The 23931-nt window shown below is 47.9% G+C and overlaps 1 protein-coding gene and 1 long non-coding RNA gene across 4 annotated transcripts; one reads left to right on the top strand and one right to left on the bottom strand.

Annotated features, from left to right (window-relative positions):
- Positions 1–2705: 2705 nt before the first annotated feature.
- Positions 2706–11395, bottom strand: LOC143818651 (uncharacterized). Of its 2 annotated transcripts, XM_077299914.1 has the most exons (3): positions 11252–11395; positions 10533–10656; positions 2706–3926 (listed from the first exon to the last, which is right to left on the bottom strand). In XM_077299914.1, exon 3 carries the CDS (start codon positions 3899–3901, stop codon positions 2780–2782), a length of 1122 nt encoding a protein of 373 aa, XP_077156029.1. In that variant the 5' UTR covers positions 3902–3926; positions 10533–10656; positions 11252–11395; the 3' UTR covers positions 2706–2779. The 2 variants fall into 2 exon arrangements, with proteins under 2 accessions (XP_077156029.1, XP_077156028.1); XM_077299913.1 differs by lacking the exon at positions 11252–11395 and having other exon boundaries at positions 10533–10798.
- On the top strand, positions 2857–10933 carry LOC143818654 (uncharacterized). Of its 2 annotated transcripts, XR_013224649.1 has the most exons (4): positions 2857–2947; positions 3811–3920; positions 4291–4331; positions 10905–10933. It is a non-coding gene; the product is annotated as an uncharacterized LOC143818654 (long non-coding RNA). The 2 variants fall into 2 exon arrangements; XR_013224648.1 differs by lacking the exons at positions 4291–4331; positions 10905–10933 and adding an exon at positions 4564–4643.
- Positions 11396–23931: the final 12536 nt, after the last annotated feature.

The following is a 23931-nucleotide window of genomic DNA, read 5'->3' as shown; positions in this document are numbered from 1 at the left end:
ATAGGTTGCTGTGCGGTCAGTATAAAAACTAAAAGTCCACGCAGAGTTTACAAAAATAACCACCACACCGACTCACGGTGTGGAGGGGCAAATCTGCGACCCCAGAGCTTCCAACTAGCCGGGATATTTCATAATGACAGGCTTGACAAAAGAGACATAAATTGAACTGAACAGAAGGTCATAAGCAGGGAAACACCCAAAAAGTAGCAGACTTATCTTAAGCTGAAAATGGACTGGCCAACAGAGAACTTCCAGGAAAGGACTGAATCCACAGGAAATACATTGACAGCTGGCATCCACTAAAGCCAAAAGCCCAGTTAAATAACAAGGCCAGGAAACCGATTAGTGAACGCAGCTGCTAAGTTCCACTTGAAACCACCAGAGGGAGCCCAAGAGCAAAACTCCCAAAAATACCATTCGCAACCACAGGATGGAGCCCAAGAACGGAATTCACAACAGGAAGTGGCCTACTCCACCGTTGAGAAGGAGTGCCTCGCCATAGTCTGGGCCCTGCAACGCTTGCAGCCCTATTTGTATGGTCACACCTTTACTGTGTTGACCAACCACAACCCTCTGCGCTGGCTGCACGCCATGTTGGAACCAACGGAAGGTTGCTACGCTGGAGCCTTGCCCTCCAGCAGCACGATTTTACCATCGAGCACAAAATGGGTAGTGAACATGGCAATGCAGATGGACTATCCCTCCAGGGTGAATCTGTTGAGGTGAGCATGGAGGTGTACCGAGAGGTTCTGCCTCTGTAGCGCAGTCCAAAAGGGGAGGTGTCACAAAAATGCAAAATTATAGTGTGAGTTTAGTTTCAGAAGGACATGGCTTTCTACACACACACAATGCAGCTGCGACCCCCTTTCTCCCCCCCTCTGCATTCCTCTACCCAAAGGCAAAGCAAAGAGCAGCGACACTGGGTAACTTGAAACTAGTATGTGAGCAGGGTATGGCTTTAACCTGCAGGTGACCAATCCTGCAAAGTCACCCATTGTCCCTCTCCTCTCACTCAGGAATGCCTTTGTCTCCAGACTCTAAGGAAGAAAATATCTATCAGATCAGTCCATATCGTTGCTCAGCCCCTTAGTGATGTCACAAGCCCAGAAGTATAAGTTACTACACTTAGCCCAGCCTTCATTTTTGCCTGGGACCTTAATGCACGAAGACCCTTTGTCATGCACTGTGATGTCTGGATCCTCAACCAGCATGGTTAGCCCGCAATGACTTAAGCAAAATGTGAGTGTAATCGTCTACGTTAATTCTACTTTATTTTGTAATCTGTAATGTATATACGAATTGTCTCCTTTCTAATATCTTTTTATACTTTGTAAACACTGCCTAATTTTTCATGGAGTAAAATATATAATTGCTAGCTTGTCTCTTCTGCTCTGTAATGAACTGTGTCCTCTGAAGTGAATTGTGCTACTGATTTGGGTTGCCTTAAGACCCATTAATTGGAGCTGGTGGCAGCATACAGCTTTGTTCTGTGTGATTGGGAATCTTTGCAGCGACGGTGGCATTGATAATTATTGTTCCTGCCTGAGTGGGAGTAGTTATATTGCCCTCGCTGCAGTGTGCCCAATAGCCAGTACATAGCAGGCAGCCTTTCTGGCGACTAATTACCCTAGGTGCAGTACCTAATCTGACCTGAGGGTAAGGGGAGCGCCAGAGAGCTGCAAGTTCCAAACCGGAACTGGGAAGTGGGATATAGATAAATCCCCTTCAGAAGGAACCAGGGGAAACCAAAAAACCCCTGTTCGTGACAAATTGGTGTGAGCGGTGGGGACGATAAAGATATCCTCCCCGGGATCCCTGACATACTGCTGGGATCCGTGACATAGTCTTGGCAGCACAGTGTGAACCGTGACACTCACCTTCTGTCGGCCCCCGATCTCCTCAGCGGTGCTCCCAGTAGGTTCCGTTCCCAGGGATACTTTGCGCGAAGGACCTTTGTTATGTCACGGTCTCGTGACCGCGACGTCATCTCTGGTGATTCGCGCAATGCAGCCCTGGGAACGGAAGCTGCCGCGTACACCGCTGAGAGCCGGGAGGACGCCTGGGGCCATCAGAAGGTAAGTATATCCCTATTTTTTATTTTAATTCTTTTTTTTTGCAGAAATATGGTTCCCAAGGGCCTGGAGGATAGTCTCCTCTCCTTCAGACTGGGTACCATCTGCACATGAAGCGCTCACATAGCCACATGCATAACGTGAGTGTTTCAATGCAATCCTATGGTGGCGGAATCGCCGCGATTCCACAGAAATAATGAACATGATACGGATTTTACTGCTATGCAATTCCACAACAGGAAAATCCACAGCATGGGCACAGCAACTGCTGAATCCCATAGGATTGCATAGGAATGCGTTTTTTAAGCATTTCCGCTGCGACACAAATGCGGCAGAAACGCATACAAAACGCAAGGTGGGCACATAGCCTCAGAGTCAGGATATTTGGAGACTTTTCATTACTTTTTGACTGGTGGTGTATGAAACAATTCAGTGAAGTCGGCGAGCTTTAATTTCAAAAGATTTGCTTATCTCTAGAAGGGACACACCCCTATTTCGTGGTGAATGCAAACACCCAGTTGTCAATTTATTCATAATTAGTCAGGAGGAACTACCGCAACTTCATGATGAGGAGATGATTATCTGTTGATCTCAGATGCTGAGAAAAGGAATGGCAATGACAAGACGATGATTTGTACATTTATTTATAAGACCCTAGTAAAAGAGAGAAATTACGATTGTATCGTAATAACGAGAAATCTATGTAATTAACCAAAGATGCATACGGTGCCAGACGCCATCCTGTGCTTGTACTCATACAGGACGCAGGAAGCCGGGGGGAAGTCTCCGCTCATCTGCAGCTTCCCTGGCACAGTGTGGATGGTGACCCCCTTGCTAAGACCTTCTGACAACTTCTGGAGCATTCTCTGGGCAAGGTACGTCTTGGCATAGCCCGGATCAGCCTCAATGTTGGCGTACACATCGGGGGGTGGGTTTGGGATTTTCCATTCCAGCTCCCCAATCAGCTGATTTATCTTCCCCTTTTCCAGGGAGACAGGGTTCTCACTATAGCTCAGGACCACCTGAGTACCACAATCCCCCCTGACTGAGATGTAGCTTCCCTTCACTAGGACCTCCCCATCTGGTGATGACCGAGAGACCATCACCGCCCAGCGCAGCCAGTCGTAGTTCTTTTCCAGCAGTTTCAACATGGCCGTTGCCTTTTCATCATCTGGTAAGGTCTCATTGAGAGGTAGATACTTCTCCACATCCTCCTGGGCCTGCTCCTTGAAGTACGCAGCACAATCTCTCGAGGTGTCCTCCATTCTCCGATACAGAGCAGACATTTTGTCCGTCCATCTGCCCATCATGAGCTGGACGTCTCTTCCTGTCAGAGACCCATGAACGAAGAGACACAGTAGACCGGTAGCCAATACAAAGTTCACTTGCTGGCAGAAGGCGATCATCTCCCAGCGGCGGGGGTGGTGGTCTCGAATGACCTGCTGTAGGAGAGTCACGTGGTCTGCCAGGACAGAGACCCCCAGAAGCCGATTGTACAGCGCATTCAGCTGCCTGTCGATCTTGTAGTCGTACACATATTGGATGAACACTTCCTTCTCTTTGTCTTTGTAAGACTTTCCGGCACGGATGACGGCTGCCAACTGTTGGTACACAACTATGATGTCATCCTCACACCGGGTGACATCACAATCTCTCATCAGGCCCCTCCCTACCACCAACTGCCGGTCAATGGACTCCAAGGTCTTCTTTACATATTCAATTTCTTCTGTTGTTGCAGATTCATTGATTTGAGCCACGAGCCCGAGAACCACAGAGTTAATTGTCTGAAGAAATCCGACCGAGTCCCACGCCTTAGTGAATAATGCCATGATGATGCCTGATGAGCAGGTCAGCCTTATGTAAAGTGGAAAGAAACAATCATGAAACCAGTGTATTCGTCTGTACTGTATACATCACTGCATCTTTATGTTGTATATTTATTTAGGGTTAAGTCAGATATCTACCTGCAGATATGGGGATAATCTCCTGGTTAATAGCATTATGCAGGTGACTGGCCACTGTACTAAATCGAGAGAAAATAAATAAAATTTTGTCCCTGGAGCCGCCCTTTCACACTTTCAGTACCGTGTCTGGATACTTGCATAATGCTATTAATGCTGAATTATAGGGTTATGCAGGTGCCCAGCCACTATGTTACCAATGTGATAGCGTTAGTGCACTTGGCAGATGCCCTTTAATTATCTGCTCTTTAAACTAGTGACTGCATCTCCAGGAGACATCTACAATCCCCAATGACAGGTATGGAAGCTCTCACCCATCGCTCACTTTTCCACTTTCTCCTTGTGTTCAGCATTTCCATCTAACCTTTCTGCATAAAGCTGATCTATAGGACCACGCCATAAACCTCACCTTTACATAAATCGAATCCTGTGTCTCACATACACAGATCCCATTCTCGCCTCTCCTGTTAGCAGATGTCATCCACAACTCTCCTGTACGTATATCTCATCCACTTCTCTCCTGTTCACAGATGCCATCCACACCTCTCCTGTCTACAGATGCCATCCACACCTCTCCTGTCCGCAGATGTCATCCACACCTCTCCTGTCCGCAGATCCCATCCACACCTCTCCTGTCTACAGATGCCATCCACACCTCTCCTGTCTACAGATGCCATCCACACCTCTCCTGTCTACAGATGCCATCCACACCTCTCCTGTCTGCTGATGTCATCCACACCTCTCCTGTCTGCAGATGTCATCCACACCTCTCCTGTCTGCAGATGTCATCCACACCTCTCCTGTCTGCAGATGCCATCCACACCTCTCCTGTCTACAGATGTCTTCCACACCTCTCCTGTCTGCTGATGTCATCCACACCTCTCCTGTCTGCAGATGTCATCCACACCTCTCCTGTCTGCTGATGTCATCCACACCTCTCCTGTCTGCTGATGTCATCCACACCTCTCCTGTCTGCTGATGTCATCCACACCTCTCCTGTCTGCTGATGTCATCCACACCTCTCCTGTCTACAGATGTCATCCACACCTCTCCTGTCCGCAGATCCCATCCACACCTCTCCTGTCCGCAGATCCCATCCACACCTCTCCTGTCTACAGATCCCATCCACACCTCTCCTGTCCGCAGATGTCATCCACACCTCTGCTGTCCGCAGATCCCATCCACACCTCTCCTGTCCGCAGATCCCATCCACACCTCTCCTGTCTGCAGATGCCATCCACACCTCTCCTGTCTACAGATGCCATCCACAACTCTCCTGTCTGCAGATGTCATCCACACCTCTCCTGTCTGCTGATGTCATCCACACCTCTCCTGTCTACAGATGCCATCCACACCTCTCCTGTCTACAGATGTCATCCACACCTCTCCTGTCTGCAGATGCCATCCACACCTCTCCTGTCTACAGATGTCATCCACACCTCTCCTGTCCGCAGATCCCATCCACACCTCTCCTGTCCGCAGATCCCATCCACACCTCTCCTGTCCGCAGATCCCATCCACACCTCTCCTGTCCGCAGATGTCATCCACACCTTTCCTGTCCGCAGATGTCATCCACACCTCTCCTGTCCGCAGATCCCATCCACACCTCTCCTGTCCGCAGATCCCATCCACACCTCTCCTGTCTACAGATCCCATCCACACCTCTCCTGTCCGCAGATGTCATCCACACCTCTGCTGTCCGCAGATCCCATCCACACCTCTCCTGTCCGCAGATCCCATCCACACCTCTCCTGTCTGCAGATGCCATCCACACCTCTCCTGTCTACAGATGCCATCCACAACTCTCCTGTCTGCAGATGTCATCCACACCTCTCCTGTCTGCTGATGTCATCCACACCTCTCCTGTCTACAGATGCCATCCACACCTCTCCTGTCTACAGATGTCATCCACACCTCTCCTGTCTGCAGATGCCATCCACACCTCTCCTGTCTACAGATGTCATCCACACCTCTCCTGTCCGCAGATCCCATCCACACCTCTCCTGTCCGCAGATCCCATCCACACCTCTCCTGTCCGCAGATCCCATCCACACCTCTCCTGTCCGCAGATGTCATCCACACCTTTCCTGTCCGCAGATGTCATCCACACCTCTCCTGTCTGCAGATCCCATCCAAACCTCTCCTGTCCGCAGATCCCATCCAAACCTCTCCTGTCTGCAGATGTCATCCACACCTGTCCTGTCCGCAGATGTCATACACACCCAGGCTTGGACTGGCCCATAGGGGAATCCCCCGGTGGGCCCCTGTGCAGACATGGGCCCACAACCCCATTGTATGGGCAGTACTTTGCATAATTCACTTGATTTACTCTGTATAGAAAAGAGCAGCATCTCATCATTCATTAACCACGCTACCCAGTTTATTATTATATAGCGATGTAAGTAAATTTGTGAAAGATGGCAGTGTAATATTTGCATGCAGGTGAAGAGTGGGCCCCCAAAGACAATGTTACTGGTGGGTCCTCGGCACCACAGTCCGACACTGTCCACACCTCTCCTGTCCTCAGATGTCATCCACAACTTTCCTGTACACATATCTCATCCACTTCTTACCGTACATTCGGAAGTCTCACTCATTTGCCTTACACCTCTCCGCTTTACCGTACACTCAGAAGTCTCACTCACCTGCCTCGCACCTCTCCGGCTTTACCGTACACTCAGAAGTCTCACTCCCCTGCCTCACACCTCTCTGGCTTTACCGTACACTCGGAAAACTCACTCACCTGCCTCGCACCTCTCTGGCTTTACCGTACACTCGGAAAACTCACTCACCTGCCTCGCACCTCTCTGGCTTTATCATACACTCGGAAAACTCACTCACCTGCCTCGCACCTCTCTGGCTTAACCGTATACTCGGAAGTCTCACTCACCTGCCTCACACCTCTCTGGCTTTACCGTACACTCGGAAAACTCACTCACCTGCCTCGCACCTCTCTGGCTTTACCGTACACTCGGAAAACTCTCTCATCTGCCTCACACCTCTCTGGCTTTACCGTACACTCGGAAAACTCACTCACCTGCCTCGCACCTCTCTGGCTTAACCGTATACTCGGAAGTCTCACTCACCTGTCTGGCACCTCTCCCGCTTTACCATACACTCAGAAGTCTCACTCACCTGCCTCGCACCTCTCCTGCTTTACTGTACACTCAGAAGTCTCACTCACCTTCCTCACACCTCTCAGGATTTACTGCACACTCGGAAGTCTCACTCACCTGCCTCGCACCTCTCTGGCTTTACCGTAAACTCAGAACTCTCACTCGCCTTCCTCACACCTCTCCAGACTTACCACACACTCGGAAGTTTCACTCACCTGTCTGGCACCTCTCCTGCTTTACCATACACTCAGTAGTCTCACTCACCTGCCTCACACCTCTCCGGCTTTACCATACACTCAGAAGTCTCACTCACCTACCTCCATATTTCCCACTTTACCATTCACTCAGAAGCCTCACTCACCTTCCTCGCAACTCCCCGCTTTACCTTGCACTCAGAAGCCTCACTCAACTACCTCACACCTCACCCTCCTTTACCGTACACTCGGAAGCCTCACTCACCTTCCTCGCAACTCCCCGCTTTACCTTGCACTCAGAAGCCTCACTCAACTACCTCACACCTCACCCTCCTTTACCGTACACTCCGAAGTCTCACTCACCTGCCTCGCACCTCTCTGGCTTTACCGTACACTCGGAAGTCTCACTCCCCTGACTCGCACCTCTCCCGCTTTACCGTACACTCAGAAGTCTCACTCACCTACCTCACACCTCTCCCACTTTACAGTACATTCAGAAGCCTCACTCACCTGCCTCCATATTTCCCACTTTACCGTACACTCGGAAGTCTCAATCACCTGCCTCGCACCTCTCCCACTTTACCGTATACTCAGAAGTCTCACTCGCCTACCTCGATATTTCCCACTTTACCGTACACTCAGAAGTCTCACTCACCTGTCTCACACCTCTCCCACTTTACCGTACACTCAGAAGTCTCACTCACCTTCCTCGCAACTCTCCGCTTTACCTTACACTCAGAAGCCTCACTCACCTACTTCCATATTTCCCATTTTACCGTACACTCAGAAGTCTCACTCAACTGTCTCACACCTCTCCCACTTTACCGTACACTCAGAAGTCTCACTCACCTTCCTCGCAACTCTCCGCTTTACCTTACACTCAGAAGCCTCACTCACCTACCTCCATATTTCCCACTTTACTGTACACTCAGAAGCCTCACTCACCTTCCTTGCAACTCTCCGCTTTACCTTACGCTCAGAAGCCTCACTCACCTACCTCCATATTTCCCACTTTACCGTACACTCAGAAGCCTCACTCACCTTCCTCGCAACTCTCCGCTTTACCTTACACTCAGAAGCCTCACTCGCCTACCTCCATATTTCCCACTTTACCATACACTCAGAAGCCTCCCTCACCTACCTCGCACCTCACTCGCTTTACCGTACACTCGGAAGTCTCACTCACCTTCCTTGCACCTCTCCCGCTTTACTTTACACTCAGAAGCCTCACTCACCTGCCGACATATTTCCCACTTTACCGTACTCTTGGAAGTCTCACTCGCCTGTCTCACACCTCTCCCACTTTATCATACACTCGGAAGTCTCACTCACCTGCCTTACATCTCTCTGCGTTACTGTACACTCAGAAGTCTCACTCACCTACCTCCATATTTCCCGCTTTACCGTACACTCAGAAGCCTCACTCACCTTCCTCGCAACTCTCCGCTTTACCTTGCACTCAGAACCCTCACTCACCTACCTCACACCTCACCCGCTTTACCACTCAGAAGCCTCACTCACCTGCCTACATATTTCCCGCTTTACCATACACTCGGAAGTCTCACTCACCTGCCTTACATCTCTCTGCGTTACCGTACACTCGGAAGTCTCACTCCCCTGACTCGCACCTCTCCCGCTTTACCGTACACTCCGAAGTCTCACTCACCTGCCTCACACCTTTCTGGCTTTACCGTACACTCGGAAGTCTCACTCCCCTGACTCGCACCTCTCCCGCTTTACCGTACACTCAGAAGTCTCTCCCACTTTACAGTACATTCAGAAGCCTCACTCACCTGCCTCCATATTTCCCACTTTACCGTACACTCGGAAGTCTCAATCACCTGCCTCGCACCTCTCCCACTTTACCGTATACTCAGAAGTCTCACTCACCTACCTCGATATTTCCCACTTTACCGTACACTCAGAAGTCTTACTCACCTGTCTCACACCTCTCCCACTTTACCGTACACTCAGAAGTCTCACTCACCTACTTCCATATTTCCCATTTTACCGTACACTCAGAAGTCTCACTCAACTGTCTCACACCTCTCCCACTTCACCGTACACTCAGAAGTCTCACTCACCTTCCTCGCAACTCTCCGCTTTACCTTACACTCAGAAGCCTCACTCACCTACCTCCATATTTCCCACTTTACTGTACACTCAGAAGCCTCACTCACCTTCCTTGCAACTCTCCGCTTTACCTTACACTCAGAAGCCTCACTCACCTACCTCCATATTTCCCACTTTACCATACACTCAGAAGCCTCCCTCACCTACCTCGCACCTCACTCTCTTTACCGTACACTCGGAAGTCTCACTCACCTTCCTTGCACCTCTCCCGCTTTACTTTACACTCAGAAGCCTCACTCACCTGCCGACATATTTCCCGCTTTACCGTACTCTTGGAAGTCTCACTCACCTGTCTCACACCTCTCCCACTTTATCATACACTCGGAAGTCTCACTCACCTGCCTTACATCTCTCTGCGTTACTGTACACTCAGAAGCCTCAGTCACCTTCCTCGCACCTCTCCCACTTTAACGTACACTCAGAAGTCTCACTCAGCTACCTCCATATTTCCCGCTTTACCGTACACTCAGAAGCCTCACTCACCTACCTCACACCTCTCCCCCTTTACCGTACACTCGGAAGTCTCACTCACCTGCCTCGCACCTCTCCTGCTTAACCGCACACTCAGAAGTCTCATTCACCTTCCTCGCAACTCTCCGCTTTACCTTACACTCAGAAGCCTCACTCACCTACCTCCATATTTCCCACTTTACCATACACTCAGAAGCCTCACTCACCTTCCTCGCAACTCTCCTCTTTACCTTACACTCAGAAGCCTCACTCACCTACCTCCATATTTCCCACTTTACCATACACTCAGAAGCCTCCCTCACCCACCTCGCACCTCACCCGCTTTACCGTACACTCGGAAGTCTCACTCACCTGCCTCGCACCTCTCCCGCTTTACCGTACACTCGGAAGTCTCACTCACCTGCCTCGCACCTCTCCTGCTTAACCGCACACTCAGAAGTCTCATTCACCTACCTCACACCTCTCTGGCTTTACCGTGCACTCGGAAAACTCACTCACCTGCCTCGCACCTCTGTGACTTTACCGTACATTTGAAAGTCTCACTCACCTGTCTCGCACCTCTCCCACTTAGAAGACTCACTTACCTGTCTTGCACCTCTCCAGCTTGTCATGTGAGTCTTCTGTACGTCTCTAGCTGTTTCTATTTCTTATCTGACACTTATCAGGTGAGCGATACCGGAGAAACAATAGAGCAGGCTCTGGTTGGTTCTAATTCACAAAAGGTGACATGGAGGACACATTAACACCAACGTCATGTCCCTTGCTGCTAAGAGAGACCAGCACTGACCGCACTGCATCCATGGTACTGGGAATGAGCTCTAGGCCAGTACACATGATCGTCATGCAAGAATGGGGGAGACCATAGTAAATGCTGCTTGACAATGGAGAACATAAATTCCTGACCCACCCCATTACGCTCCAGTCTGAAAGTGAGACATGTACGTATCTCTCCGCAGGGAGATCACACAGACATCCCATCGCTGCCACCAGTTTGTCAAGAAAAAGACAGCTGGGGAATCACGCCGATCTCCCAGCTGTACCAATGGTCATGAATAGTGATGAGCAAATATACTCGTTACTCGAGATTTCCCAAGCACGCTCGGGGGTCCTCCAAGTATTTTTTAGTGCTCGGAGATTTAGTTTTCATTGCCGCAGCTGAATGATTTACATTACAGAGCGGACATTAATTTTTGACCCTCCCCATCATGCTCCAGTCTGAAGAATGTGAGACCAGCCCATATCTCTCAGTTGGTTGGGGTCAGGAAAGATTGCCCCGCGTCGATTAGATCCGGCTTCTCCATACCTGGCAACCAATAGCAGGAAGGCATCAAATCTCAGAAGATTTCAGAAGCATCTTGTCAACTCAGGTTCAGAATCTGAATCCAACCAAGAAAAACATGTCAGTACAAAAATATTCATCAGCACATATTGCATCTCTAGGTTGGGGACCAAGGTACACAGTCCCCCCTGTCTAATTATAAAGAACCATATTTGAATAAATGGTGGAGTACTCCTATAAATTAATGAAACCCCAAAAAGAAACAACTGGTTGGAGTAGCCACGAACCACCATCAAAATAATGTTTTATTAATAAATATTAAAAATTACTGTCATAGAGATACATATATATATATATTTATATACAGTGCCTTGCGAAAGTTTTCGGCCCCCTGGAATTTTTCAACCTTTTCCCACATATCATGCTTCAAACATAAAGATACCAAATGTAAATTTTTGGAGAAGAATCAACAACAAGTGGAACGAAATGTATTGGTTCGAATTTAAGATGCCGCGCTGGAGTAAGAATGAAATAATTGTAACTGTAAAGTAAAATTGGTAGTTGATCAATTATATTACCTCAAAAAGTGTAACTGGTGTTTCCACCGGATGGAAAGTGAGCTGCTACTGTGTCCGTGCCGTTTGCATTGCTGAAGGGAGAATCGGCGTTTGCAGTCCACAAAATCAAGGGAGCGTCCTCCCGTACTGATAAGTCCCCTGCGCGCACGCAGCTAAATGTGCCGGCAAGCAGCCTCGGCCGATGGCACCACCGTGCAGTCGCGTGGCTAAAGCGGTGCCGTCACCTGTCCGAATGCTGGACACTAGCAAGGGGCCAATCCTGACGCGTTTCGAGGGAACCGTCCCTCTTTCTCATGGTGTGGCCACCCTGCTAATGCTGCCTATTGTGTAGCCATATATAGAGACATTGAACTGCCCTGCTACACTAGAAACGCCCACAGTACCACACCTCGTGAATCCCCAGCCTAACTGTACTAGTACTATCCGCAGGTAACGGCTATAGTTCCTGCACAAATACTGATGCTAGTGGTAATCTCCCACCTACATGCTATCATTACATCACATGCCTAAAGCAAGAATTTTAGTGTAATTACAACGTACAATACTTTATTATAAACCTTTAACACACATCGTGTATATGATAAGTAAAACATTTGTTTATATCCCATGCTATAAAAAGTCCTATAAAATTGCTAAACAACACCTATTTAAATTACTATAAAATTGCCGCTAAATCTTCTACAAATATGATGCCCTTATAAGGACACCACCCGGTGATACTCAATATTAGATACACGAATAAATAATATACTGCCTAAAATATTTCTACTTCAAAATCAGTGTGAGAATACCACAAAATGATAATGTAAATATACTGTATGCCTTACAGGGCAAACAACTCAATTTCATAATTTAGTCCCTTAGGGGCAAGATTATCTAATGTAAAGATCCATTTAGACTGCACTCGACATAATCTTCAGATAGTCGCCCCCCCCCCCCCCGCCTTATAAGTGGGATTTCTTGCCTTATAAATGGGGTTGTGACCATCAGTTGTTGAGCAGACGTCTGGTGGATACACAGCTGATAGTTCTACTGAATAGACTGTTAGAATTTGTATTATGGCAAGAAAAAAGCAGCTAAGTAAAGAAAAACGAGTGGCCATCATTACTTTAAGAAATGAAGGTCAGTCAGTCTGAAAAATTGGGGAAACTTTGAACGTGTCCCCAAGTGCAGTGGCAAAAACCATCAAGCGCTACAAAGAAACTGGCTCACATGAGGACCGCCCCAGGAAAGGAAGACCAAGAGTCACCTCTGCTTCTGAGGATAAGTTTATCCGAGTCACCAGCCTCAGAAATCGCAGGTTAACAGCAGCTCAGATTAGAGACCAGGTCAATGCCACACAGAGTTCTAGCAGCAGACACATCTCTACAACAACTGTTAAGAGGAGACTTTGTGCAGCAGGCCTTCATGGTAAAATAGCTGCTAGGAAACCACTGCTAAGGACAGGCAACAAGCAGAAGAGACTTGTTTGGGCTAAAGAACACAAGGAATGGACATTAGACCAGTGGAAATCTGTGCTTTGGTCTGATGAGTCCAAATTTGAGATCTTTGGTTCCAACCACCGTGTCTTTGTGCGACGCAGAAAAGGTGATCGGATGGACTCTACATGCCTGCTTCCCACCGTGAAGCATGGAGGAGGAGGAGGTGTGATGGGGGGGGGGGGGGCTTTGCTGGAGACTCTGTGGGGGATTTATTCAAAATTGAAGGTATACTGAACCAGCATGGCTACCACAGCATCTTGCAGCGGCATGCTATTCCATCCGGTTTGCGTTTAGTTGGACCATCATTCATTTTTCAACAGGACAATGACCCCAAACACACCTCCAGGCTGTGTAAGGGCTATTTGACCAAGAAGGAGAGTGATGGGGTGCTACGCCAGATGACCTGGCCTCCACAGTCACCAGACCTGAACCCAACCGAGATGGTTTGGGGTGAGCTGGACCGCAGGGCGAAGGCAAAAGGGCCAACAAGTGCTAAGCATCTCTGGGAACTCCTTCAAGATTGTTGGAAGACCATTCCCGGTGACTACTTCTTGCAGCTCATCAAGAGAATGCCAAGAGTGTGCAAAGCAGTCATCAAAGCAAAAGGTGGCTACTTTGAAGAACCTAGAATATAAGACATAATTTCAGTTGTTTCACACTTTTTTATTAAGTATATAATTCCACATGTGATAATTCATAGTTTTGATGCCTTCAGTGTGAATGTACAATGTTCATAGTCATGAAAATACAGAAAAATCTTTAAATGAGAAGGTGTGTCCAAACTTTTGCGCTGTACTGTGTGTATAAGTGTGTGTGTGTGTGTGTGTGTGTGTCGGCAACCAATCACTAAGCATGTGTGTCAGACACGCCCACTCCACATAGCAACCAATCACTAAGCATCTTTCATTTCATCAGAGCTGTTTGTAAGAAGCTGAGCTGTAATTGGTTGATATGAGCAACAGTTTTCCTTGTAGACAGTTGTGGTGACTAGTGTTGAGCGATACCGTCCGATACTTGAAAATATCGGTATCAGAAAGTATCGGCCGATACCGGCAAAGTATCGGATCTGATCCGATACCGATACCCGATACCAATACAAGTCAATGGGACTCAAGTATCGGAAGGTATCCCTGATGGTTCCCAGGGTCTGAAGGAGAGGAAACTCTCCTTCAGGCCCTGGGATCCATATGAATGTGTAAAATAAAGAATAAAAATAAAAAATATTGATATACTCACCTCTCCGACGCAGCCTGGACCTTACCGCTGTGAACCGGCAGCCTTCTTTGCTTAAAATGAGCGCGTTCAGCACCTTCCATGACGTCACGGCTTCTGATTGGTCGCGTGCCGCTCATGTGACCGCCATGCGACCAATCAGAAGCCGTGACGTCATCCCTCAGGTCCCAAATTCCTAGAAGGGAATTTAGGACCTGAGGGATGACGTCGCGGCTTGTGATTGGTCACGTGGCGGTCACATGAGCGGCACGCGACCAATCAGAAGCCGTGACGTCATGGAAGGTGCTGAACGTGCTCATTTTAAACAAAGCAGGCTGCTGGTTACCAGCGGTGATGTCCAGGGGCCTCCGGACAGGTGTGTATATCAATATTTTTTATTTTTATTCTTTATTTTACACATTCATATGGATCCCAGGGCCTGAAGGAGAGTTTGCTCTCCTTCAGACCCTGGGAACCATACACTGGAAACTTCCGATTCCGATTCCCGATACCACAAAAGTATCGGATCTCGGTATCGAAATTCCGATACCCGATACTTGCGGTATCGGAATGCTCAACACTAGTGGTGACTTAGGCCTATAATTCTCATTTCTATGGGGTTATCATCCTTCTGTACAGCTGAAAATAACAATTTATTACCGTGCCGACACAGACCACCCTCTGCCACAGACTGCAGGGGGCCCAGTACCACACAGGATAGGATTAGATACACAGCTCAGCAGATGGTATCACACAGGATAGGATTAGATACACGGCTCAGCAGACAGTACCACACAGGATAGGATTAGATACACGGCTCAGCAGATGGTATCACACAGGATAGGATTAGATACACGACTCAGCAGTCAGTATCACACAGGAGAGGATTAGATACACAGCTCAGCAGTCAGTATCACACAGGATAGGATTAGATACACGGCTCAGTAGTCAGTATCACACAGGATAGGATTAGATACATGGCTCAGCAGACAGTATCACACAGGATAGGACTAGATACACGGCTCAGTAGTCAGTATCACACAGGAGAGGATTAGATACACGGCTCAGCAGTCAGTATCACACTGGATAGGATTAGATACACAGCTCAGCAGATGGTATCACACAGGATAGGATTAGATACACGGCTCAGCAGACAGTATCACACAGGGGGGGATTAGATACACGGCTCAGCAGACAGTATCACACAGGAGAGGATTAGATACACGGCTCAGCAGACAGTATCACACAGGATAGGATTAGATACACAGCTCAGCAGATGGTATCACACAGAGTAGGATTAGATACACGGCTCAGCAGTCAGTATCACACAGGATAGGATTAGATTCATGGCTCAGCAACAGGATGTGCCAAAGGAAAGGACCTTTTCATTCCAAAAATTCCTCTCATTCCATCTGATTTGTCTTTTGATTTTAAACTCCTCCAGTTTCCAGTTTGAATGGCATTTGCAATGTCCATTAACAAGGCTCTGGGACAGTCCTTGAAAGTAGTAGGGATCGATTTGCAATCTCCATGCTTTTCTCATGGTCAATTTTACGTGACCTGTTCAAGAGTTGGAACTGCCAAAAATCTGTTCATCTTTGCACTGGAAGGAAAAACCAAAAAAGTTGTTTATCTAAAATGCTCTTGAATGAGTTGAAAATAAAATACTATCAATTCTTAGGCAATCGTTAATTTGTGTTGCAAATCTGTAGTGTTGAGTATATGATGTGAAATGTTTTTATGTGCAATATAATCATTGAAATTTGTTATAACTAACCACAGTTAGTTACTATGCCCGGGGAATGCCGACCTCTTCAGTTAGTTTCTAATAAAGAGGAAATGGTAGAGATAGCAACAATATCCAAGAGAATTCTACATAGCAACTGCCAACATTAATCATATAAACAGTCCTTAAGAAAAGTAAACATGCAACATGTAACATCAAAGTGCCCATGACCTAAAGTGACACATGCTGCTTAGTGTAAGATATATTGCTTACCTATGATGAGGGAGGATAGATGAGCTCACCACGTGGCCTCAATGCGCGTTTTGCGTATATGCTTTCTCAAGAGGACTTGTGAAGAGGTTTATGTCCTGCCAAATATTCATATCATATATCACATATGCCAATTAGTGCATGAGCACCATAGTCCGCGCCATTAATATCGACTTCTGTCCAGCGCTATTATGACGGCATGCACGTGTCACATAAATAAAGCCCAGTAATGTCATCAACATGTGCGCATCACACTACTGATGCCCAAATGAAGCCACAAGGTATCGGAGCGCAGCGCACATGTGCACATTTGGCAGCCTTTTTATGAAGTCCATTGGAGGTGGCCATTACAGGGGATAGCTTCAAAGTCAAAGAGAATGTTGGCCAACAGGTAAAAGAGAGCTAATTTCATCCAATCTTGCACGGTAAAGCGCAGAACATTCTGCCAAAGCGCTACCTGATTTTAAACACTGCAACCTGCTGGAATTCAATGCTGCATATTTTGCTGTGTCAGTAGGTATAGCAGCCAAACTGGAGCATACGTTACTTTTAGATCAGCATTTAATAAATAATGATAGATGCATTTGGCAACTGAACATTTCGAAGAGACAACAAAATTTGTCAGTAAAGATAAGTATTAAATCAGCTATGTAATCCTGCTAATATTTGTCCTGGATATAACATCAAGGATGCAAGAGGAGATGGAGGAAGACCACCAAATTGCAAGTGTTCATTGCTGCTCTCTTCCTGTTGGGGACCCTCAAGCTCCATGTTGCATGCTACAGGATTTGGAGGGGGAAGAGCAGCAGGTGGATGTGGCGGGTGACATTGAGTTGTCAGAGGCAAGAGACCAGGCTGACAATCAGAGCAACAATGATGACGACAATGATGTTGGCCAGGACTATTAACTGTTGCAGCGGGGTGATGAATATGAACCAATGGGGTCCTCAGTCACGCTTGTGGGCATGGCTAGATGTATACAGCAATGCTTGTAAGATGATAGGGATATTGTTATCCTCAAGAAAAGTGATGAGCATTGGATAGCCATGCTTATAGACTCTCTCAGTATAAAAGTAAAATGGGGGATCTTTTTCCAGCTTCTTAAAGGAAGTCCAAATTGGATTATTACCTGTATTACATGCTCTGTGAAGCTTTCACCAAGAAAATGCCTGCCGCCTACACGACTGACCCACGGACCCTTCTGCGATCTCTGAAGGCACAATGCTCCCCTGCCTTTGCCAGCATGAGATATATTGTATATTAGCCCATGTATGCAAATATATGTATCTATATACAGTGGGGAAAATAAGTATTTGATACCCAGCCTGTCACGATAATGTGAATATGCCATGGTTGAGTATCTACCTAACAGTTTCATGGCTTTTCGGACACACGCTGTGGGCCTGTCCGACCCCCATCTTCCTACTCTGCCTGTGTGTGAATTCTAAGCCACTCATTCCCTCCCGCATAATACCAGCCAAAACTGGTATAGCCACTTCCAAACTGCATGAGCTTCTATTGTTCTATTAAAGTGATATATAGGGGCACAGATCCGGGTTAGGAATATAAGGATGATATATTTCTGATGTCCATTGATAGCTCTATAACCCCCTGAAACCGCTAGAAGCTAAGCGCAACGAGTACAAAGCATGGATTTCTCTGTAAGCGGCTCATGAAACTACGGCGTTTTTACACTTAAAAGAATCACCCTGATGTGGGGCACATTCTGATCACCGTGTCTTTCTTATACGAGGTTCCTACAGCAAGATATGCGGAAAAGATAGTTTTCATAATTCTAAGAAAAGGGGAGGTTTCAGCCTCTCAGTGAGGTCACCACCTGGGAAGGGCTTTGGTTTTAGGCTAGGAATAACTGTGTGAAGCAAGCAGTCTTGAGGGTGTTTTGTCTGGGGGCTAGCTGCTGTACAGATGTGATATGCATCTTGATGTGTCTCCTGAGCACATGGGCAATCAGGAGATGAAATGATCTGAACGCTATGTGTTTTTTTCAACTTTAATCCCCTTTTATTTGTAATTGTATTGTATTGTCTTCTTTATAATATCTTTTTATACTTTGTAAACACTGACGACCTTTTTTTTTATGGAGTAAAACTTACAATTTAATAGCTTGTCTCTCCTTGTTCTATAACGAACTGTCGCATCCTCTGAAGTGAATTACGCTAGTGATATGGGTTGGCTCCGGACCTGTTAATACTTGGAAAATCAGAGCTGGTGGCAAAGAATTTGTGTGGTTGGGAGTCTTTGTAGCAAATGGCGGCGTTGATAATTATTGTTCCCGCCTGAGTGGGAGTAGTTATATCGCCCTCGCTGCAGCGTGTCCAAGAGCCAGTACATAGCAGGCAGACTTTCTGGCGACTAATTACCCTAGGTGCAGTACCCTGACTAACCTGAGGGCAAGGGGGACGCCAGAGAGCTGCAAGTTCCAAACTGGAACTGGGAAGTAAGTTATAGATAAATCCCCTTCAAAAGGAAACAAGGGCAACCAAACAACCCCGGTTTGTGACAAATTTGTGTGAGTGGTGGAGATGATAAAGGTATTTTCCCCGTGAACTGTGACAGATTGGTGGGATCCCGGAGGGATTCATGACATTTTGGTGGCAGAGCGGTGGGATAATGGAGCATTAGTGATCTGGTTTGAGTAATCATTCCTCTCTCTAAAAACTTGCACAGTTCTTGCGAGCACTTGGCGCAAAAAAGTTTTGGAGAACAAGCTCAGTGTTTACTAGTCCTGAGACAATAGTGTGTACTTGCGATTACCCCCTCCCTTTCTCTTTGTTTTTCTATCCTATCTTTTATTTGGCAATGATGGCCGCAAAAGGGGAAGCCTGGTACACCCAGCAGAAGGACACTCTTGTTGGAGTATGCACATACCACGCCCTGGACCCCCATGATAAAACCAAGGCTCAATTGGTCACGGAACTGGTGCAATTTGAAGCAGACCAAGCCTGGTCTCAGAGCCCAGTGGCTGTAGAAGCCAGCACAAGCGAAAATGGTGCTGCAGCTGAGGTCCAACCACTGAATGCTGGCCCTACTTGCAACCAGGGCAGATTGGACCCCAACCTGCAGGCGGCCTTAGAACATCGTGATGGATGCCTGCAGCTGATCCAGCAATACCATGAGAAAGCAGGAGGCCGAGAGAGCCGAGCGGCAAGCGGAGCGGGAGTACCAGCTGTTAGCCAGGGGCCGAGGTCGTCCCAGTCCAGCGGTGAGCCCAACAGCGCTCAGACCCCCTAAACTCCGGCCAGAGCACTTTCCTGTGATGGAAAAGGACGGGGACTTGAACACTTTTCTGCGGGCATTTGAGTAAGCCTGCAGACATTACCGGCTGCCTGGGGACCAATGGGCCTGATACCTGACCTCAGGGATAAGAGGCAAAGCTCTGGAGGCGTTTGCTGCTCTCCCTCAAGATCAAGATGGTGACTATGAGGCCATCAAGCAGGCCCTGAAAAAGCACCAGCTTACACCTCAGGTTTACCGTAGAAAGTTCCGGAACCTCCATTGTGGCCCACATGACAGCTATGGTTATGTAGCGCATGGATTCGGGACCCAATTTGACCAGTGAACCCAAGGACTGTCAGTGACCACATTTGCACAGCTGCGGGACCTGATGATCAAAGACCAATTTCTACATCTGTGCCCAGCTGAGGTGCGACAGTTCGTGATGGACAGACATCCCAAAGACGTAACTAAAGCAGCGCAGATTGCCGATGCCTATGAAGCCAACCATAAATTGGAAGTGCGGAAGCCAGTCACCGCCAGCTGGAGAGGGGGTAAGCCTGCGACCAACGCCAGTACCCCTGCCAGCCATCTCACCAGAGGCCCTGTTCCTATTGCCAACAGCACCAGACCTACCAATGACCTTCGCCAGTGTTTTTCCTGCAAACAGACTGGTCATATCAGAGCCCACTGTTCAGAGAAACAGAAGAACCCCCCAGCCAAGGCCCCAGGGCCTAATGCAGCAGTTCTTTTGGTGGGTGGGGGCGGTTGGGAGGGTGTGTGACATCGTGTAGCATGTCACCTTGGGGGGCCATGTCGCTACAGGCCTCAAAGAGACCAGGGCTGAACGAACCCTCATCCGACCCGAACTGGTGGCCCCTGAAGAGATTATTCCGGGGAAAACCCCAACTGTCACCGGGATTGGCAGCATCAGCTGTCCCCTACCAATTGCCCGGGTGTATATAGTTTGGGGTGCTGGGAGCGGGGTGAAGGAAGTGGGGCTGTCCGTTAACTTGCCCACTGTTTTATTGGGGACTGATTTGGGAAGGATGGTTGCGCATTATGTCCCTGACTTCCCTTCCTGATCGAATGCTGATGATAGCAATAGGAAACTGCAGGTGTTACCTGACAATGCTTTACCGGTTAATGATGTACCTGATAATCATTTTTCCGAAAATGCTGAGGGTAATACTGATGATGCTGATGATGAAAATATGCATGTTTTACCTGCTAACCATTTATTTCCTAAGAATGATGTGTTCACAGGTGCAGGAGTGCTCAACCATGTCACTCTGGGGTGGGATGGCTGAGGAACCCCTACTAGGAGCAAGCGATGGTGCTAAGGGAAATGGGGAGATGCAGGGGAACCGTGAGGAAGGTGATGCTGTGCAAATGAACAGTGCCATAGAGGAAGGTAACTGCCCCGTAAGTAGCACTGCTCCTGAGATGTTGGGGGTGGATGGGGAGGTAGTACCCATAGCAGCGCCGACTGATGGGTCTGTGGAAATCCCCGGGGAGACAGCCTACGTAGCTGCTGTCACCCACAGTCAGAGTGCCCGGAACGCAGATAACGGTCTGCCTTCTGGACCCTCCTCAGTCATGAGGGTGACTGAACCAGAGATGGACCCAGAGCAGGTGCCAGAGGATTCCTGTGGGGAAGGGACCCTGATGTCGCTTCTGGCTGCCCCTAGCCAGGAGTTCCAGGCCACTCTGCACTCAGATGCGAGCCTGGAGGATTTGAGACACCTAGCCAAGATGCCCACCTCCGTGACTGATAAGGAGAAGGTATTCTGGGAACGAGAGAGGTTGTACCAGGAGACAATACCTGGAAAATCACAAAATAAGTGGTTGAGGAGACGACAGCTGGTCTTCCTGCACCCATTCAGGAGTGAGTTGTTGCAGATTGCCCAAGAGATCCTGCTCGTTGGACCCTTGGGGATCAGCAAAACCAAGACCCGGCTGGCTCAACACTTCTATTGGCCCAAGATAAGGACAGATGTGTCCAACTACTGCCGCTCCTGTGTCACCTGTCAAACAGTGGGGAAGGCGGGGCCTGCTCTTAAGGCTCCCCTGATCCCTTTGCCAGTGATAGAGGAGCCTTTCCAGAGGATCGCGGTGGACATTGTGGGCCTGCTGGCCTTACCCAGCAGCTCTAGAAAGCAATACATCCTTACTGTGGTAGACTACGCTACCCTGTACCCAGAGGCAGTGGTTCTGTCCTCAACCAGGGCGGATAAGGTGGCAGATGCACTGTTGGCCATCTTTTCACGGGTAGGATTTCCCAGGGAGATGCTTACCGATCAAGGGACCCAATTCATGTCTCGCCTAATGGAGGCTCTCTGTAAGAAAATGCAGGTGAAGCGTCTGGTATCAAGTGCGTATCACCCACAGACCAATGGCTTGTATGAGCGCTTCAGTGGTACCCTCAAACAGATGCTGCGCATGCTGGTTGAGACCCAAGGACGCAACTGGGAGCAGTACCTTCCACACCTGCTATTTGCTTCCCCCTTCGAGCTCCTGTACGGCAGGCGAGTCCAAGGACCCCTTGGGTTGGTAAGGGAATCCTGGGAAGAGGAGGTGAACCCTTCTGAAGTGTCCATAGTGGAGTATGTCATGCGCTTCTGTGACAAAATGCAGACCTTGACGCAGTTGGCGCATGACATGATGTAGTCTCAGGATGATCAGAAGCACTGATATGACCAGAACGCCCGGGAGCGGACCTACCATGTGGGTCAAAAGGTGTGGGTGCAGGTCCCCGTACCAAAAGATAAGCTTCAGGCAGCCTGGGAAGACTCGTATGTCGTCCACCAACAGTTCAACCCAGTCACCTACGTGGTCACGCTTGACCACTCTTGGGGGGTTTCACGTCAACATGATGAAGGCTCATCAAGGACGTGAAGCCTACGTCCTACCGGTCTGCAGCCTGCCCGAAGATGGGGAGGAAGACACTTAAGAAGGGTTCGGCTCCTCTTCCCAAAATTCCCTTACCAACCCAAGGGGTCCCCGGACTCGCCTGCCGTAGAGGAGCTCGAAAGGGGAGAACCCTGTGGAGGCCTGCGGAACCTCTCGGTAAGCGAACAGCAGGCATGGGAGGTACTGCTCCCAGTCGCGTCCTTGGGTCTCAACCAGCATGCGTAGCATCTGTTTGAGGTGTTAATTCTGTCACACTAGGGTGCGACCCGTCTTAATTGTCTGTGGCCAAATTGGTTCTCTGAAAGAGAAGGTACGTGCACGGAGGAAACAAAACACAAGACACAGTGGATCATGTCTCAAATGCGTCTCGCGTAATTTATTTGTTCGCAGAATCCCTCTTTTTATAGGAGAAATTGAGCAGTCTCAGCACATTATATCATTGGTTTTTTCCAACTTAAGAATTATCACAAATCTCTCTGATCTTACATGTTATATGTTATTATCTTTATTACTATAGTACCATTATTCTAATGATTATTGCTTTTAGTCTATTTCTGTACCATTTACTCTTGATAAGGGTAGGGGATTTACACAGCCTTTCTTAAAGTCCATCTGGACATTAGGTGTATCCTGGTACATCCTGGTACATCCTGGTACAGAGTAATCAACAGAATTTAGTCTTATAACAGTAAAGAAGAAAACCTTAAGGGTATGTGCACACGTCAGGATTTCTTGCAGAAATTTTCCTGACAAAATCCGGACATTTCTGCCAGAAATCCGCATGCGGGTTTTTTTTTTGCGTTTTTTGCGCGTTTTTACGCGGGTTTTTTTGCGGAATTTTTGCGTTTTTCTCCTGACACTCCAAAATCATGGAAAATCCGCAAAAATAATGAACATGTTGCTTCTTTTTCCGGATTGCGTTTTTTTGTGGAAAAAATGCAACATTTGCACAAAAAATGCGGAATGCATTCTAAATGATAGGATGCATAATGTATGCGTTTTTTGTGCAGAATTATAGCATTTTTATCGGGAAAATTCGCAAAAAAAACGCAAACATTCCTGAAGAAATCCTGACGTGTGCACATACCCTAAAGCTACATGAATCTAAGATTGAGCAAAGCGTCCATATAAGTTTGATTTCAGTATATCTTCATATGCCATACATTCTCTCCTTAACAGTCCCCCTTTGGAGATATGCAGAATCAAAACCCTAATCTCGTCGAGTCTATCGATCTGTCCTCCTGGCCTAATCTGAAGCCTATCTAACTAACTAATCTTCACCGTTTACAG

The sequence above is a fragment of the Ranitomeya variabilis genome, chromosome 3, assembly GCF_051348905.1.
Source record: "Ranitomeya variabilis isolate aRanVar5 chromosome 3, aRanVar5.hap1, whole genome shotgun sequence".
Classification (NCBI taxonomy): domain Eukaryota; kingdom Metazoa; phylum Chordata; class Amphibia; order Anura; family Dendrobatidae; genus Ranitomeya; species Ranitomeya variabilis.
The sequence above is the reverse complement of the archived record's forward strand: the minus strand, read 5'-3'. Positions and strand labels throughout refer to the sequence as shown.

Bases quoted from the DNA above. Each gene is read 5' to 3' on its own strand.
- LOC143818651 (XM_077299914.1), bottom strand. From the start codon at position 3,901: ATGGCATTATTCACTAAGGCGTGGGACTCGGTCGGATTTCTTCAGACA.